Consider the following 16,540-nt stretch of genomic DNA (forward strand, 5'->3'; position numbering starts at 1 on the left):
CCAGATGGAGATGTACCTCAGTGGTAGAGCATGTGCCTAGCATTTGTGAGGACAACCCTGGGTTTAATCCCCAGCACCACAAATAAATAAATACTGGTAACCAAGTATGTTGGTAGTGTTATAGAGCAGTTGTCTTCTGATATCCAAGATGGTGCTTTGGGATTTAGGGATATCAAGTAGGGTTTGTTTTGATTTGTTTTGTTTTTGCTTTTATTTTTGCATGTTAGAATTTTGTGGTTGGTAGTAAATTTTTTAACATACTTTGAGTTTAGATTTCTCTCAAATTACTTGATAAGTTTTTTAGAACTAAAGAAAATAAAGGCCTAGTATTAAATTTTGTGTTATTTTAACAAGGTTGAGATGACATTGAGGATTTCAAGGTTCCACCAGCATTTCCAATTGAGAGAATAGTGGAAGGAGAATATATTGATTGCATTTATCCTAAGAATGTATATGGTAGGTGAGAACCACAGGCTTAAAGGGAATCAAGCCTTATTCAGCTTCCAGGAGTACCAACAAGAATTTTTAGAAGGATCACATCGATGGGTCACACCAAAGGATCACACTATTTTTGCCTTAAGTAGAGGGTATATGTAAATTTGGCCAAAAACCTGAAATTTGGCCAAATATGGTAGCCCATGCCTCCAATTCCAGCCACTCAGTAGGCTGAACACAGAGGATTGCTTGAGCCCAGGAGTATGAGACTTGTCTGGACAACATAGCAAGACCCCTGTCCCCCAAACAATAATAATAACAAAAACAAAACAAAACAAAACATGAGTAGAATATCGTAATTATCAAATAAAATAACACTTCATTGTGGGCTAGTAGTATAAATTAACAAGTACCATTTTTTCCTACCCTTGTGGAGGAAGTTTGTGTCTTTTGGTATTTTGAGTTTAGCTTCTGGGAATAGAATCTATTCTAACAAGATAAATGAGACTATATTTATTCCAAGGCATACAAAATCATTAGAAAGCTGATGAAGTAGACTCTAGATAGGTTGGGCTTTCTGGAACAAGTCCTAAAACCACACCACAAACCAGGCCACCAACATAGCAGTTCCAAAATAACTATGATCCATCAACAGGGTAATTGGCCAGACAGTGAGTCTAGCCATTGCTGCTGCTGCACACAGTGACTAAACGATGGCTGCCTGCAGAAGTATGAGATTTGTAGCTTCCATTCACTTCTGGCTTCTTAGATCTCACTCAAGAGTATCTGAAAAGCTCATCCTAAATCATTTCCAGAATCCTAGCTGCAAGGAATCTATCTTTTAGCTTTCCTATCAGTGATAATAGGATAATAGGAAGATAGAATGTATGTTGCCTGTCATATGCTATAACCATCACGCCTACTAATTAATTACAAATAGCAAACAATGTAGGTAAATTACTATATGTGCTAACACTCTGGGGCAAACAAATCAATATTTGTTTTATTTATTTTCTGATTGCTAACAAACTAAACCCTGTCTGGGAGCTATACTAAACAGATGATGAATATATTCATTGTTGATACCTCAACTTGATAATCATCAGGACTTGGAAGGATTTTATTGCAATAATACAAACGATAAGAACTTGAATGGTGCCTTTCACTTTTATTATAGGACTTCGTATCTGGAACAGCTACTTACAAAAAAATGACTCTCTGGTAATGGTGGCAATATCTGAATGACCTCAGTGTCATTTTCGTACTCCAGAGCAACAGGAAAATTATTTATGTTTAATAGCAGATTGTAAGTAACAATAACACATAATGCTTTTTTCTATAGGGCACAATGAATCTTTTGGAATTTCATAAAAATTATAGTTCCTTTTGAGAAGACATCTTTGGTAGTCTTTTGCAGGGCATGGGGTTTCCAGAGAAGAGCCTCCCATGAGGGTTGTAGGTCGACTCTGCTCCCACTTCTTTCAGGCAAGTTGACTATGAAAGAACCAAAGCCCATCTATGGCAGCGAACTATGAAAGTAACAACACTTATTGTTTCCTGTGGTGTTGCTTTGATTTGCTACTGATTGGCAGCACTTGTAGCTTTAAATAAATTAAGGAAGTATGAAATCAGAAATGGGAGAAATGTTGAACAAATCCTTTTAGCAAATATTTTTTAGTGAGAGAATATTAGTAGTAAAATTTTATCTGCCTTTTAAAATCAAAGATGTACTTGGGTCATTCAAATTATCTCCCAAAGCCATTATAAATTTGAAAAGGGCAAACAATTACTGCTATCAAATTATTAATGTAGTATTTAGTGCATTAATTTCAGCTCAACTTTATGATTGAATTTTTGTTATATGTATGTACCCCTTCATAGTATCAAAGCTTAATATTTCCATTTTTTTTTTTTTGGCCCATGAAGCAAAAGTTTATAATCAGGCTGGAATTTTTTTTATTAAAAATAACTTTTAATTTTTTAGTGTTTTGAACAAATACCACATTCAGTTGGTTGAAAATTCAAGTTACAAAAAGGAACTTAGTGAAAAGTCCCTCTCTCCTTCAGCCACCCAGTTTTCATCTTTGTTACAAGAATATTGTATAGTCTTGCAAAGAAATTATATTTACATACATAAAATAGTACCTACTTTAAAAATATAAGTGCTACCATATTCTGTGTATTATATTAAGCATTCTGCTCTTTTTACTTTGCATTCTATCTTGGGGAATGTTCCACAGAGTCTTGGTCTTAGGTTCCATTATGTGGATATACGATTATTTATTGAACCAGTACCCTAGTCCTACTGATTATTTAAATTAATGTTTCTAAGATGTGTTTTGTTTTTGTCATAATGAACAACACTACAGTGAATAAACTTGTCTCTAAGTGGTTTCATATGAACAAGTATACCTCTGGAACACATTCCTAGAATTTGGTAGTCAAAGGGTATGAACCTTTCAAATTTGGGTTTTTTCCTCTTTTGTTTAGTTTTATTTATTTACTTATGTGTAATTGTAGATGGACAGAATGCCTTTATTTTATTTGTGAATTTTTATGTGGTGCTGAGGATGGATCCTAGTGCCTCACATGTGCAAGGCAAGTGCTCTGCCACTGAGCTCCAGCCCAAGCCCCAGCCTGTTTAGTTTCTTTCTTGAGTTGAAGTTTGTACTATGTTCTCCAGGCTGGTCTCCAACTCTTGGGCTCAAGTGATCCTCCCTCTGCTAAATAGCTGAAACTACAGGTACACACCATCCCACCTGGCTCCTTGAAGCTTTAACAGGTATTATCAATTATCAATTTATACTCCCATCTATAATAGAGTTCCTTTCTCTGCATATCTTTAATGTCATAGTGGGTAATCAACCTTTTTGAACAGTGCTGTTTTAATTGATGAAAAAATAATTACAGTATAATTTAAATTTGCATTTTTTTCTTATATGAGCAAAATTGAGCATCTTTGAAGTTTAAGAGACATTTATATTTCCTTTTCTGTGAACTATATTTTCATACCCTTTTTTTCCTTATTGAATTTTAGTCTACTAATTTGTAGGAACACTTTTCTATGTTAGGGAAATTAATTCAAAAGTGAATTTAAAAAATGAGTTGCAGGGTTGGGAATGTGGCTGAGTGATAGAGTGCTTGCCTAGCATGCTTAAAGCCCTGGGTTTTGTGGTGCCCTAGCACCACAACAAGACAAAATAAAACAAAAAAAAAAAAGCTTAAAAAACTTGTAGTCTAAAGTTATAAATATATAAATATGTTTTATTTTTTACATGTAAATTTTTGATATATCAGGAATTTATGGTAGTGTAATGTGTGGGGTGTGGATCCAACTTTGTTTTCTAGACGGCCCACTTGGCTGGCTGGGAAAATTTTTACTGGTGTCATTCTTAGATTATCTCCTACATGCATAAAGATCACATTTCTGTTTGCCTAGCCCAGAGATCACAGCTCAGATGCCTGTAGAGACTAGGCAGGTTACATAAAAGGGGGAAGAATGCCAAGTGGGGAGTATAGCCAACTGGAAATGGGATGGCATACTTTCCTAAAGAGGGCAGCCACTACCCAGTGCCTGCTGATTATTCCCTTGCACAAAGGCGTACAGTACGCCCAGCATTGCCTGATTTTGTCAAGAGAATCTGGAAATGTAGATTTTTATATGTAATCTCTTGAATTTTAAAATGGTAACAACAATTTTAAAGATTTAAATACAGCCCTGACTAAACAAAATGTGTCTTCAGGCCAGATTTGGCCCAGAGGAGACCTCTGATATCCTTGGACAAGAATAAAACTTCCCACCAACAACATTATTCTCTTATGAGAAAGTACGGTACCAATCTAGCAATTTGACAGTAGCTTATGGCTTGGGTCTGGGAATAGGGGAGAAAAGTAAGAACACTTTATAGAAGTCAAATTCTTCACTCTTACTGACTGAAAGATTAGTTGGAGAAATACAAGCCTTGCACTATCCCATCTTTATCCCAAGTACATGGCAATGTGCACATGGACATTTATTGCAGGACATTCTGACTCAGTGGATACTTGGATTAGACAAATGCCTGCCTGTTTTGTTTTGCCAAGATCATGAAATGGTGTATGTTTTGGAAAGGATAATTTCTCAATTACTGATTCTGGAAGTGAAATGTTCCATGTGCTAATTTTTTTCACCTTGTTCTTCCTTTCCCTTGCTGCTGGTGGCTGGGTAAAGGGAGTAGTACATGCCTTTATTCTTTACAACCTGTTAAAAGCCATGTGCTCAGCATCTTTAGTGGGGTGAAATTTCTGACAGAGGTTCTAGAGTTTGTTTCCTCAACTTAGAGAACCTTACAGGTTGGGGATTTTTTTTTTTCCTAGCTTGCTAATGAATAGGACTTCATCCCATGAGCAGATCTAGGTTTTGTAGAACCTGAGGTATATATGATTAAAGGAGACGATTAAGAAAACGAGTTACAAAAAATTATCAGAAAGTTTTATGAAAATGATTTGATTTTTGTGAACACACATGGGTTAAGTGAAGGATCTTTAAATTCAAGTTCACTTGACAGTGAACTTTTTCTGGCCCTACAGCAGTGTGCAAAGGGATTTCTGCGTCCCACAATACCACTCGACCGTGTTGTGGGGATAATTTTTTTTCTTTTTTTTATTGGTTGTTCACAACATTACAAAGCTCTTGACATATCATATTTCATACATTAGATTCAAGTGGGTTATGAACTCCCATTTTTACCCCAAATACAGATTGCAGAATCACATCAGTTACACATCCACATTTTTACATAATGCCCTATTAGTAATTGTTGTAATCTGCTACCTTTCCTATCCTCTACTATCCCCCCTCTCCTCCCCTCCCATCTTCTCTCTCTACCCCATCTACTGTAATTCATTTCTCTCCTTGTTTATTTTCCCATTCCCCTCACAACCTCTTATATGTGATTTTGTATAACAATGAGGGTCTCCCTCCATTTCCATGCAATTTCCCTTTTCTCTCCCTTTCCCTCCCACCTCATGTCTCTGTTCATTTTTTTATTTATTTTTTATTTTTTGCATTTATTTTTTGGTTAATTTTTTATTTTATTTTTTTATTGGTTGTTCACAACATTACAAAGCTCCTGACATATCATATTTCATACATTAGATTGAAGTGGATTATGAACTCCCAATTTTACTCCATCATGTCTCTGTTTAATGTTAATCTTTTCTTCCTGCTCTTCCTCCCTGCTCTGTTCTTAGTTGCTCTCATTATATCAAAGAAGACATTTGGTATTTGTTTTTTAGGGATTGGCTAGCTTCACTAAGCATAATCCGCTCTAGTGCCATCCATTTCCCTGCAAATTCCATGATTTTGTCATTTTTTAGTGCTGCGTAATACTCCATGGTGTATAAATGCCACATTTTTTTAATCCATTCATCTATTGAAGGGCATCTGGGTTGGTTCCACAGTCTAGCAATTGTGAATTGTGCTGCTATGAACATCGATGTGGCAGTATCCCTGTAGTGTGCTCTTTTAAGGTCTTCAGGGAATAGTCCAAGAAGGGCAATAGCTGGGTCAAATGGTGGTTCCATTCCCAACTTTCCCAGGATTGTGGGGATAATTATCTCCTATATACCAAGGAGCCATGTAGAGCACTAATACACTAAGTATCTTGCTAGTTCAGATGCGCTGTTCTCTACAAATCCCTATACTAACTGCCTCCCACGACTGCAGTCCTGCGGCTGGAGGCTCACCAAGGGTGGCACTGTGTCGGGATTGTCTTGGGAAGGTCTAGAGGAAGAAGTGTGTGCGTAAAAATCAATCAATAAATTGGGAGTAAGTCTGGAACAGACCCCTTGTAAAGTTCCCAGGACAGGCGGACTCCAGGACCCCCGGGCCCCAGCGCCTAGCAGGCGCCTTGGCTCCGTGGCGCGCATGCTCCGTACTGGACCTCTCCGGCAGCTCCGGATAATGAGCGCCAGGCCGAGGGGGCGGGCCGAGCCACGGCTGGTGCGACCCGGCGCTCGGCTGTGGCCCGAGGCACTCTGCGCGGCTGCTAAAGCGACGGCTGCAGCGGCCAGCTCTGTACGTCGGAGTGGGGCTCGCTCATTCGCCGCGCACGCCCCGTCGGTCCCCTGGGCCCTCTGGGGGTGACTCGGACGGGCCGGGCCGGGCCGGCGGCGTTGCCTGTCGGGAGGGCGGGATGAGGAGAGGAGCTGCTGCCGCCGCTCTCAGCCCGCCGGGGCCGTAGCGGGAGTCAGGGCGGAGGCAAAGCCAGCTGTACCCTCGCCGGGCTGCGAACTCAGACAAAGGACGAGCCGCTGTAGGAGCGGGCCAGCGCCGTGAGAAAGGAGGTCGCTACCTGGGGTGGCCCGAGTTCGCGGCCACCGCGCTTCCTTAGCGGGCGCTGCGCGAGGCGAGGGCCGGCCGGGCCAAGGAAGCCGCCCCCGGGGCCGCCGCCCGCCCGCCGGCGCCGCCCCCGAGCCGCCTCGGCCGTAGCTGCGGCCCGGGCGGGAGGCGGCGGCCGCCGGCGAGGCGAGGCGGCCCGCGCCCTGCCTGTCAGGCCACCGGCCCGGCCCGGTTCGGCCCGCGGGCCGCCCCCGATGCGGAGGCTCTGCCGCCGGTGCCATGCAGCAGGCGCCGCAGCCGTACGAGTTCTTCAGCGAAGAGAACAGCCCGAAATGGCGGGGACTGCTGGTCTCGGCCCTGCGGAAGGTCAGTTCTGGGGCGGGGGTGGCCGCCAGGGCCCTGGGAGGGGCCGGACGGCGGGCGGGGTGCCGGGCCCGGTCCCCCGAAGTTCTAACGGGGAGCAGCTTGTTCTCCCAGCACTTGGGTCCCGAGGCCAAAACAGTGTCTCTCTGCCTGGCGACAGGGAACTCATAATTGCCTGTTGCATCCTGAAGGACGTTTTCTCAATTTTTTTTTTCTTTTTTGGCCGGGTCCCGGAAGGAAGGTTTTGTTATGATCATAAAACTGGATTTCATGTTGCAGTCATTTCGTCAGACAACTTCCGCCGTTGACCAATTTGTTGTCCTCAGGCAGGATTCGGGCAAGAGAAAGTACCGCTGATATTTAGACAGTTTCTAAAACAAAAGCTCATTTTCAGGTCGGGTAATTACTTTTAATTGAATTCTTTGGGGGATGTTCCCCCCAGGCAATTTGCTTGTCAAAGTTGTCCACTCGCTTATAAGGCATTGCTTTTTCTTTCTTTTTTGTAATATGAATGTTTCACATGTGTGAAGTGTCAGTGAATCATAATACTCATTTTACAATTCTTGAGGTGAATCTAAAGCGCCTCCCCACTTCCAGCAAAAGACGTCTTGCCTTAATACAGATATTTTCCTTATCCAATTTGGTTAGTTTCTTTTCTGGGTACAATTTCGAATGTGGAATCACTTTAAGGAACAAAAAAGGGGACAGCTCATACAAATCGATCTTTCAAGTTTGGGCGTATTGTTAGGATGCTTCTCCTGTTCGTGGTGTCAGTCTTCCTCTGTGAACTTAGATAATAATTATACTGTCATTTTCATAATAAATTATCTTGTGAGGTCAAGACAAATTCAAAGACTGTATATGGGTTCATGATTACTTGTCAGGCTCACTAACATGGGCTTCCTTTACTGTTGATACAGACTTAGTCCCTTGTCTTTTATGTAAAATAACCAAGAATAAATTGTAAAAATAATAAAGAAAAAACAATTTTAAAAGATTGCACTTGGGGGCTGGGGATATAGCTCAGTTGATAGACTGTTTGCCTCCCATGCACAGGATCCCAGCACCACGAGGAAAAAAAGAAAAAGAAAAAAGACTACACTTGAATGTAATTCTTTATACATTAAATTCCTAGAAATGAAAGGCAGTAGTGCATTTAAAGGTAAAAACGTTTTCTTCATGCATTCAGAATTTCAAATTTTCTAATTTCATGATTCTTAAAAGTAGACATTTCTTCCCTTAGGGCAAACACCAAGTCGTGGCTTTTTAAAACACTTGGTGGAATGACTGTCATTTCATTGGTGTGCTGGGTTCTGAAGTATTAAATTGACCTTCTTCCGTTCGTAGCCCAATTCTGTAAGGAGAGAGAATGAATTTGGAAGTGTGCTGAATGATGATAATGAATTCTGGCTTGAATTAAAAGCAAAGGAGGAAATGCTTAGATAGTAATTAGCCCTTCTACCATGCAGAAGTGTGAGTGAAGTTAACAGGTAGGCCTATATTGTTGGCAGAATGAAGCAAGTATGTGCTCATTAGTACTTTGTGGTAGCAAATAGTATTTAAGTGTAGATAGCTTTGATTCTAATAATCCTTATGTACAAGTTCAGATTTATTTTTTTCAGGCTAGGTTAGAACAAAACCAGGACTAGCATCTAAGCCTGGTACATTGCCTTGGTCCTATTACTTAGCATTTAAATGTTGTGCTTGTTTTCTAGGTGCCTTGCAGATACTATATTGTTGTATTCAACAATTGTGGTATATCCTTTGCTTATAAAATTACTAAGAAAATTTGGCCTTTTGTGGTGAATTATAAAAACAATTTCTATTAATTTATTAAATCAGTGTTATAGAATTGAGATACATTCCCATGGAATCATTTTTTATATCTCTGGAAAATTTTTGGTGAAAGTGATTCAGATTATATCTATTTTTACAGTATTTGGAACATTGTGACATGCAGTTTCATAGTGCCTACTATGAGTTGCAAGCATTATAGCTCTTAAGGTACTCAAGATTCACTCTGCTAACCATGTCTTTGTAGGATAAGAATTTCCACCATTTATGAAGAAGACTGTGTTCATATTCAAGGGCTGTAGGTTGGGAATGTAACTCAGTGGTAGAATGCTTACTAGCATGCCAAGGTCCTGAGTTCTATCCCTAACACTGAGAAGAAAAAAAGAAGAAAAGCATGTAGAACTTAACCACCTTCCTCCAGATGACCATAGAGTTACAGACTACTAGGATTTGACTACACTATGTCTCTCTCTCATTTGGCACTACCGTTGAACATTTGATATATTATAGCTCTATGCATTATTTAATATTTATTGAACACATTTTAGGTACTTGGCACCGTGTTGGATATTAAGATTACAAAAATAAATTTTAAAAAGTAAAGGCCTTTACAAGCTAGACCAAAAGTTCTAAGAAGCATTTACCAACTAGACCAAAATTCTAAGTTCTGAGGTTTGGGTTTTTGTAAATGAGATACAGTTCTGAGCTTAGATTTCTGTAATGAATATTCAGTAGCAATGTAGTTTAATTGGCTCTGTCAGGTTAATGCATTTTAGACATCTTAGTGGAACCTCCAAAATTATTAAAATAGAATTTTCAGAAAGGTAAAAATTCTGTGCAAATGTAAAGAAACATGTGTCAGTGATGTCATTATTTAATGAGAGCTCTAGTAAAATGTTAGATTCATGTAAATCTTTTAGTATTTATAGGTCAATTTATCTTATAAATAATAATAGAAAATAATGAAAGTTTCAAGCAGAACACTGCACTGAGAAATGCCTAGTATTATCTTTTGCTGGGTTTCAAGTTTTGGCTAATTTTTATGAAGACTTTGTTTGGCAAAATCATCATTTTCAACATTGAAAAAACAAGGGGTGATAGCTTCTGCAGCACATACACTAAAATTGGAATGGTACAGAGAAGATTAGCATGGCCTTTGTGCAAGGGTGATAGCAAATTCATGAAGTGTTCTGTAAAAGAAAGAAAGAAAGAAAGAAAATGTAAGGGATTTAAAAAAATAATATGTAAGTATTTATTTTACTATGTAGAAACACAAAGGCTGAGGAATGGATTTGTGGAAAAATAATTGTAAAAATAGAAATGTGTTGTTCTTTAACTTAACTCAGGGTCTCCATGCACTTTACCACTGATCTGCACTTCCAGCCCTTTCTTTAACTTTAAAATCAAAACCTCAGCTAGGGCATGTAAAAACATACAGGGCTACAAAGCAGAGTTGAAATGACATTATTAATTGATAATATATGGATTGTTAACATTATTGCTAAATTATGTTATCTTTCCTAAAAGAGCTAAGATCATAAGTGCCTTCACCAATACTCCCCAAGAACATTGAAGCTATGGTATTCTGTGGGAAAAAAAAGAGCAGGGCTACATTTGTAAGTGTAGTTTATTACCTTTGATTTTGAAGTATCTTTTATTTTATGCATGTGCTGATTATATGCTGAGATAAATTAGCACTCTTCATATGGGAAATATGTCTTAAAACAATTTTACCACATTTTCAGTCTGATATTTCCATGGTAAATGACTTTTCTATAAGGTTTTCCTTATCAGGCTAGCCATGGAAAAGAAAAATGTCTATTTTCTTACCATCTGTAGTTATAAATGTCCGACAGAGCTAGAAAGAATTGGTTGAATTCCTGGGTCTAATTCAATTCCTGTTAAATATCGACCTCCCTACCCTGTGACAATTTTGCTCTCAGATAGCTGTCTAAAAGGCAAGTGATATAGAAAATGTGTGGGTTAATTAATAGCAGTCCATGGCAAGGAAAAAGTAGGTAAGAGCTCTGACTGAGAATGCCTTTGTGAAATCTGAAAGATTCTAGTGTTTTCTACCTTTCTACCAATGTCTGTTGGAAGTTTGTTTTAGAAGATTGTACATGATCTTTCCTGAGGCCCACAAGAAAAGTATAGGGTGACTTAAGAAAATAAAATTGGTGTCACTGATATATAATAGGTCACAGAAGTCTTTAAGAAGTACTGGGTTCTGGAGGATATATGGTACTGAGTGTATCCTGTATGCCAGGCACTATTCTGGATACTGAGGATTGTAGCAAGGGCTCTTCTGTCTTAAAACTTCCATTCTAAATGGCTGGGAGAGGGCTGGGAGAGACAGACAATAAAGCTGCAAGCAATTATAGGAAAGATAAGTAGGAATTAACAAAACAAAGGAGGAGGAGAAGAGATTTGAGGTAGAGGGAACTGTAGAAACCTGACTTTATTTAAATTAAGAAGAAAGAGAATAAGAAGTAGCCTGTGTGGTAGACTATATGTAGATGAAGTTAAGGTCTTTACCTTAGGCCAAGAAAGTTGTGTATGGTTATTTGTTAGTTATGTAGCAAAGTAATTACATTAACTTGATCATAATTGTTCTTTGAAAAGATCACTCCAGGTTAAAGCCAGAAACTAAGAGATCCTATGATTTTTTTTTTTTTTTAATGTGAGGCCTGTTCTGGATTTCCTAAAATTACTGAATACAACAATAGAACTCAAGAGGATCATTTGGAATTATTCTAAACTAACAATAGCTCAAACTAATGCAAAGGGTTCAGCCAGAACTGGATGAGCATTAGAAATGCATTTTAACTTGGTGCATTTAGCTCCCTGTCAACCATGATTTAGTAGCCTTTTCTATTTTCAGTTTAATTTTGGTATGGTATATTTGGAGTAATAATATTCCATTAAAGTGTTTTATGCTGAGTATCCACAGCATTACCTGTGTTACCACTTGACATAAATCAAGTATGTGTCTTTTATATTAACCATAGCTTCTCTTTAAAAGGAACAGTAATTTGATTATATCCTCTGTTAGCCTTTATATTGGAATTAAGAAGGAATTTTAATGAAACTAATGGATTTAGCATTATCTCATGTAGTCAGCATTAGAAATTAACAATTTAAAATTTTTTTCTTTTCATAAAAATGTGATAATAAGTAGAAATCTTTTAAAGTGTATAAAGTGTTATAAACTTCACATTTTAATGTGTAGTAGTGAAGCAACACAATAAAAATAACATCAAGATCTAGGTATGGGTACTAGTATTAGCTCTTTCAAGTAAGATTTTCTACATTCTAGTTTTCTTAAGTTATTTTATAAACTCAAATTCTACTTTTTATTTACAAAACAGTCTATAGTACTTTCTTAATTGACCCATTAGCAGCATTTGACTGCTGATATTTTCCTCTTCTGTAAAATCCTTAATATCTTTGTTTTATTTACTTATTTTTTTTTATATGGTGCTGAGGATTGAACCCAGTGCCTCACACATGTGAGGCAAGCACTCAACCACTGAGCTACAACCCCAGCCCTGGAAGTCCTTTTCTTACATGACTTCCAGAACACCATACTCTTCTAGTTTTCTCTCTTTGGATATCCTTTCTTATTTATTTAATTTTTTAAATTAATTAATTTATTGGTTCTTTTTAGTTATATATGACAGTAGAATCTATTTTGACATAATTATAAAAGCATGGGCAATATCCTGTTCTAATTTGGTCCTCAGTACCTCTTCTTCCCCTCTCCTTTCTTCCTCCCCCTCCCTTTCTTCTACTGGTCTTTCTGCCATTTACTCATATAGTTATTTTTTTAAAAATTAATTTCTTGTGAATATACATGATGATGAGATTCATTGTGGTATATTCATATACGTATATAAGAAAGTAATGTTAGATTCATTCCACTCTTTCCTTTTCCCATCTCCCCTTGCTTCCTTTCATTCCCCTTGTCTACTCCACTGAACTTATATATATATATATATATATATTTTTTTTTTTTCTTATCTCTTCCCTTACTGTGGGTTAGCTTCCACATACCAGAGTAAACATTTGATCTTTGGTATTTGGGGATTAGCTTATTTCACTTAACATAATAGTCTCCAGATTCATCCGTTTACCAGCAAATGTCATAAAGTCATTCATCTTTATGGCTAAGTAGTACTCCATTGTGTGTATATGCCACTTTTCCTTTATCCATTCATCTCTTGAAGGGCACCTAGGATGGCTTTATAGGATATTCTTTCTAGGTCTTCTATCTTGATTCCTTTTCATTTTCTCATCCACATCATTTTGACCTCCCCAGGGCTTAGTTATAGACTTGTTTCTTTTTTTACACCCACTCTCTTGGGTATAAAGAGAGCTTTATTATTTCACATATCATTTATACATATTTCCAAATTCCTTCTCCTTGCCTCTCACATAGTAGGCAAATACCACGGAGGTATATATCCTCAGACCCCTCTCCTAAGGTTTTTTTTTTTAATATTTATTTTTTAGTTTCAGATGGACACAATATCTTTATTTTTATTTGGGGCTGAGAATCGAACCCAGTGCCTCACACATGCTAGGCGAGCGCACTACCACTTGAGCCACATCCCCAGCCACCCCCCTAAGTTTTAATTTCCTTTTTTTTATTTTGATACTTCCACATAAATGTATGATGGTTATCTCAACCAATATTGAATTCTTCCTCTTCCTCCTAGAACTTGCTCCTTTTGTAGCAGTTCCCATATCAGTAAATGGCTACTCCATCCTTCCAATTGTTCCAGCTAAAAATCTTGTGTTATTTTTGAATATTTCTTTTTTTTTAGGTTTCTATCTAATTCATGCCTTCAGTTTTATTTTTTAATTGATTTTATTATTTTTTTAAATACACAACAACAGTGGAATGCATTACAATCCTTATTACACATATAGAGCACAATTTTTCATATTTCTGTATATAAAGTATGTGAACGTCAATTTATGCCATTATACATGTACTTTTTTTGCATTACAATTCTTAATACACATATATACCACAGTTTTTCATATCTCTGTATATAAGGTGTGTTGACACCCAATTCAAGTCTTCATACATGTCCTTTGGATAATGATGACCATCACATTCCACCATCCTTGCTAATTCCCTTCCCCCTCCTTTTCCCTCCCACCCCTCTTCCCTATCTAGAATTAATTTAATCCTCCCATGCTGTCCCTCCCTACCCCACTATGAGTCACCCCCCCTTATATCAGAGAAAATATTCAGCATTTGTTTTTTTGGGATTGGCTGACTTCATTTAGCATTATCTTCTCCAGTGCCATCCATTTACCTGCAAATGCCATGATTTTGTTCTTTTTTAATGCTGAGTAATATTCCATTGTGTATAAATGCCACATTTTTTAATCCCCTTCATCCATTGAAGGACATCTAGGTTGGCTCCACAGTTTAGCTATTGTGAATTGTGCTGCTATAAACATTGATGTGGCTGTGTCCCTGTAGTATCCTGTTTTTAAGTCCTTTGGGTATAGTCCGAGAAGAGGAATAGCTGGGTCAAATGGTGGTTCCATTCCCAGATTTCCAAGGAATCTCATTGTCCTTGGATAGAAGATGTATCAGATATGAAACTGATAAGAACAGATACTATACTTGATCTTAGCCAAAAGGCTAAGTGGATGAATCTTTTTTTTTTTCATACCATGTATCTAATCTTTTCACAATTCTTTTAGCTCTACTTCCAACTCTAACTACATCTAGTCACCATTTCATACTTTTCTTAATTCACCACCTAGAATTAGGTGATCATCACTGATCTCTTGGAGTTTTGAAATTGTCTCTTAATTGGTCTCTTGCTTCATTCAGTCTTAGCACAACAGAGATAAGTGAGGTCATATCACTCTTTTGTTCAAAATTCTGTCAATGCTTCTCAGAATAAAAGTTTTTTGTTTTTATGGCCTGCTAGGTTCTCTGTAGTTAGTGATGCCCCCTCCTGCTTCTACCTTTTGAACTATTTAATACTGTCCCTTGTTTGCTCCACTCCTACTCCATACTGGTTTTCTTATGTCTATAACACATTGATATGTCCTAGTCTCAGGACTTTCATGCTTGTTTTATCTTCCTGGAACACCTTTTCCTCAGGTGATTAGGTTACTGGCCCTTTTATCTCCGTTAGGTCTTTATTGTCATCAGATATCATCTTCTTGGAGATGTCTTCCCCTATAGCCTCTCTAAAACTGATACATTCTCCTGCTTTTTGGATAATCCTACATAATCATGACATAACCCAGGCCGTAAACCTACATTTCCAGTATAAATGGTATACCCAGTTTCCAGAACAGAACTCAGACATCATTCCTTGTGTCTCATACCAGCCTTACATATCATTGAGTCTGCTTGAATCTTCCTTTAAATTAGTTTTCTAACTTTTGCTGTGTATCCCCAAAAGATTTTTGAAAAACTTGTACTTTTTAATGTTTTTATTTACTGAGTGCTTAATGACAAGGTACTAGGTTACCAGTAGATTGGGAATAAAAGTGTGGGGAGCAGATAGGAGGGAATGAAAAATGAGAAATTATTCTATGGTTCCTCACTGATCTTAATGCGTGTATAATGCACAACTTTGGTTTCAGTTCTTGATTATATACCTTAATCAGAAAAATGTTACTTAAAAATATTATATTCTTTAACAGGTTTGTTGGGGTGTAATTGACATATAGTAAGATGCATATATTTAAAGTGTACAGGTTGATAAGTTTTGATATTAGGTATACATCAGTGAAACCATAATAAAGATAATGAACACATTCTTTTACCCTCTGAATTTCTTTTGACTATTTGTACTTCTCTCTCTTTTCCCTTCCCACTGCCTATCCCCAAGCAATCACTGATCTGCTTTTTATCACTATTAATTGCATTTCTAGAGTTTTATCCTAGTGGAATCATACAGTATATACTCTTTTCTAAAAATCTGGCTTCTTTCATTATTATTATTATTATTATTATTATTATTATTATTATTATTATTATTATTATTATTTTGGTACTGAGCATTGAACCCAGCAGTGCTTTACCTCTGAGCTACATCCTCATTTCTTAATTTTTTTTATTATTTTTTATTTTGAGACAATGTATCACTAAGTTGCTGAGGCTAGCCTCAAATTTTTGATTGTCCTACCTCAGCCTCTTGAATTTCTGGATTATAATAGTCATATGCCACCACACCCAGTATCCTCATTATTTAAAAATTCTTCCATGTGTTTGCATATATGCATGTATCAGTAGTTTGTTTCTTTTTATTATTCAATAATATTCTATTATATAGATATACTATGGTTTGTTTTTCCCTTCACCTATTGACATACTTTTGGGTTTTCAGATCTTGGCTATTACAAATAAAGCTGCTATGAACATTTGTGTGCAAGTTTTTGTCTAGACATGTATTTCATTTTCTCTTGGGTAATTACAAGGAGTAATTGGATTGATGGTATGTTTTAACTTTTTAAGAGACTATCAAACTATTTCCAAAGTTTGATTGTACATTTTTAAATTACTGTCAGCAATATTTAGCATTTCATTCTGCCAGCACTTGGTAATTTAATTTTAGCTATTCTAATAGTTCAGCAATGGTCTCT

At 37.3% G+C, this 16,540-nt stretch overlaps 1 protein-coding gene across 2 annotated transcripts in view; it reads left to right on the forward strand.

Annotated features, from left to right (window-relative positions):
- Window positions 1-5,835: 5,835 nt before the first annotated feature.
- SOS2 (SOS Ras/Rho guanine nucleotide exchange factor 2) overlaps window positions 5,836-16,540 on the forward strand; it is a 91,048-nt gene continuing 80,343 nt past the window's right edge. Inside the window, exon 1 of one of the 2 annotated variants that reach the window (XM_081290740.1) lies at window positions 5,836-7,123. In XM_081290740.1, coding sequence (XP_081146866.1) covers window positions 7,037-7,123 — 87 coding nt within the window. In that variant the 5' untranslated portion in view covers window positions 5,836-7,036. The remainder of the gene's footprint in view (window positions 7,124-16,540) is intronic. The other variant, XM_081290741.1, reaches the window with a different exon arrangement.

Source organism: Spermophilus citellus (genome assembly GCF_964194105.1).
Source record: "Spermophilus citellus genome assembly, chromosome: 4".
In the NCBI taxonomy this organism is placed as follows: Eukaryota; Metazoa; Chordata; class Mammalia; order Rodentia; family Sciuridae; genus Spermophilus; species Spermophilus citellus.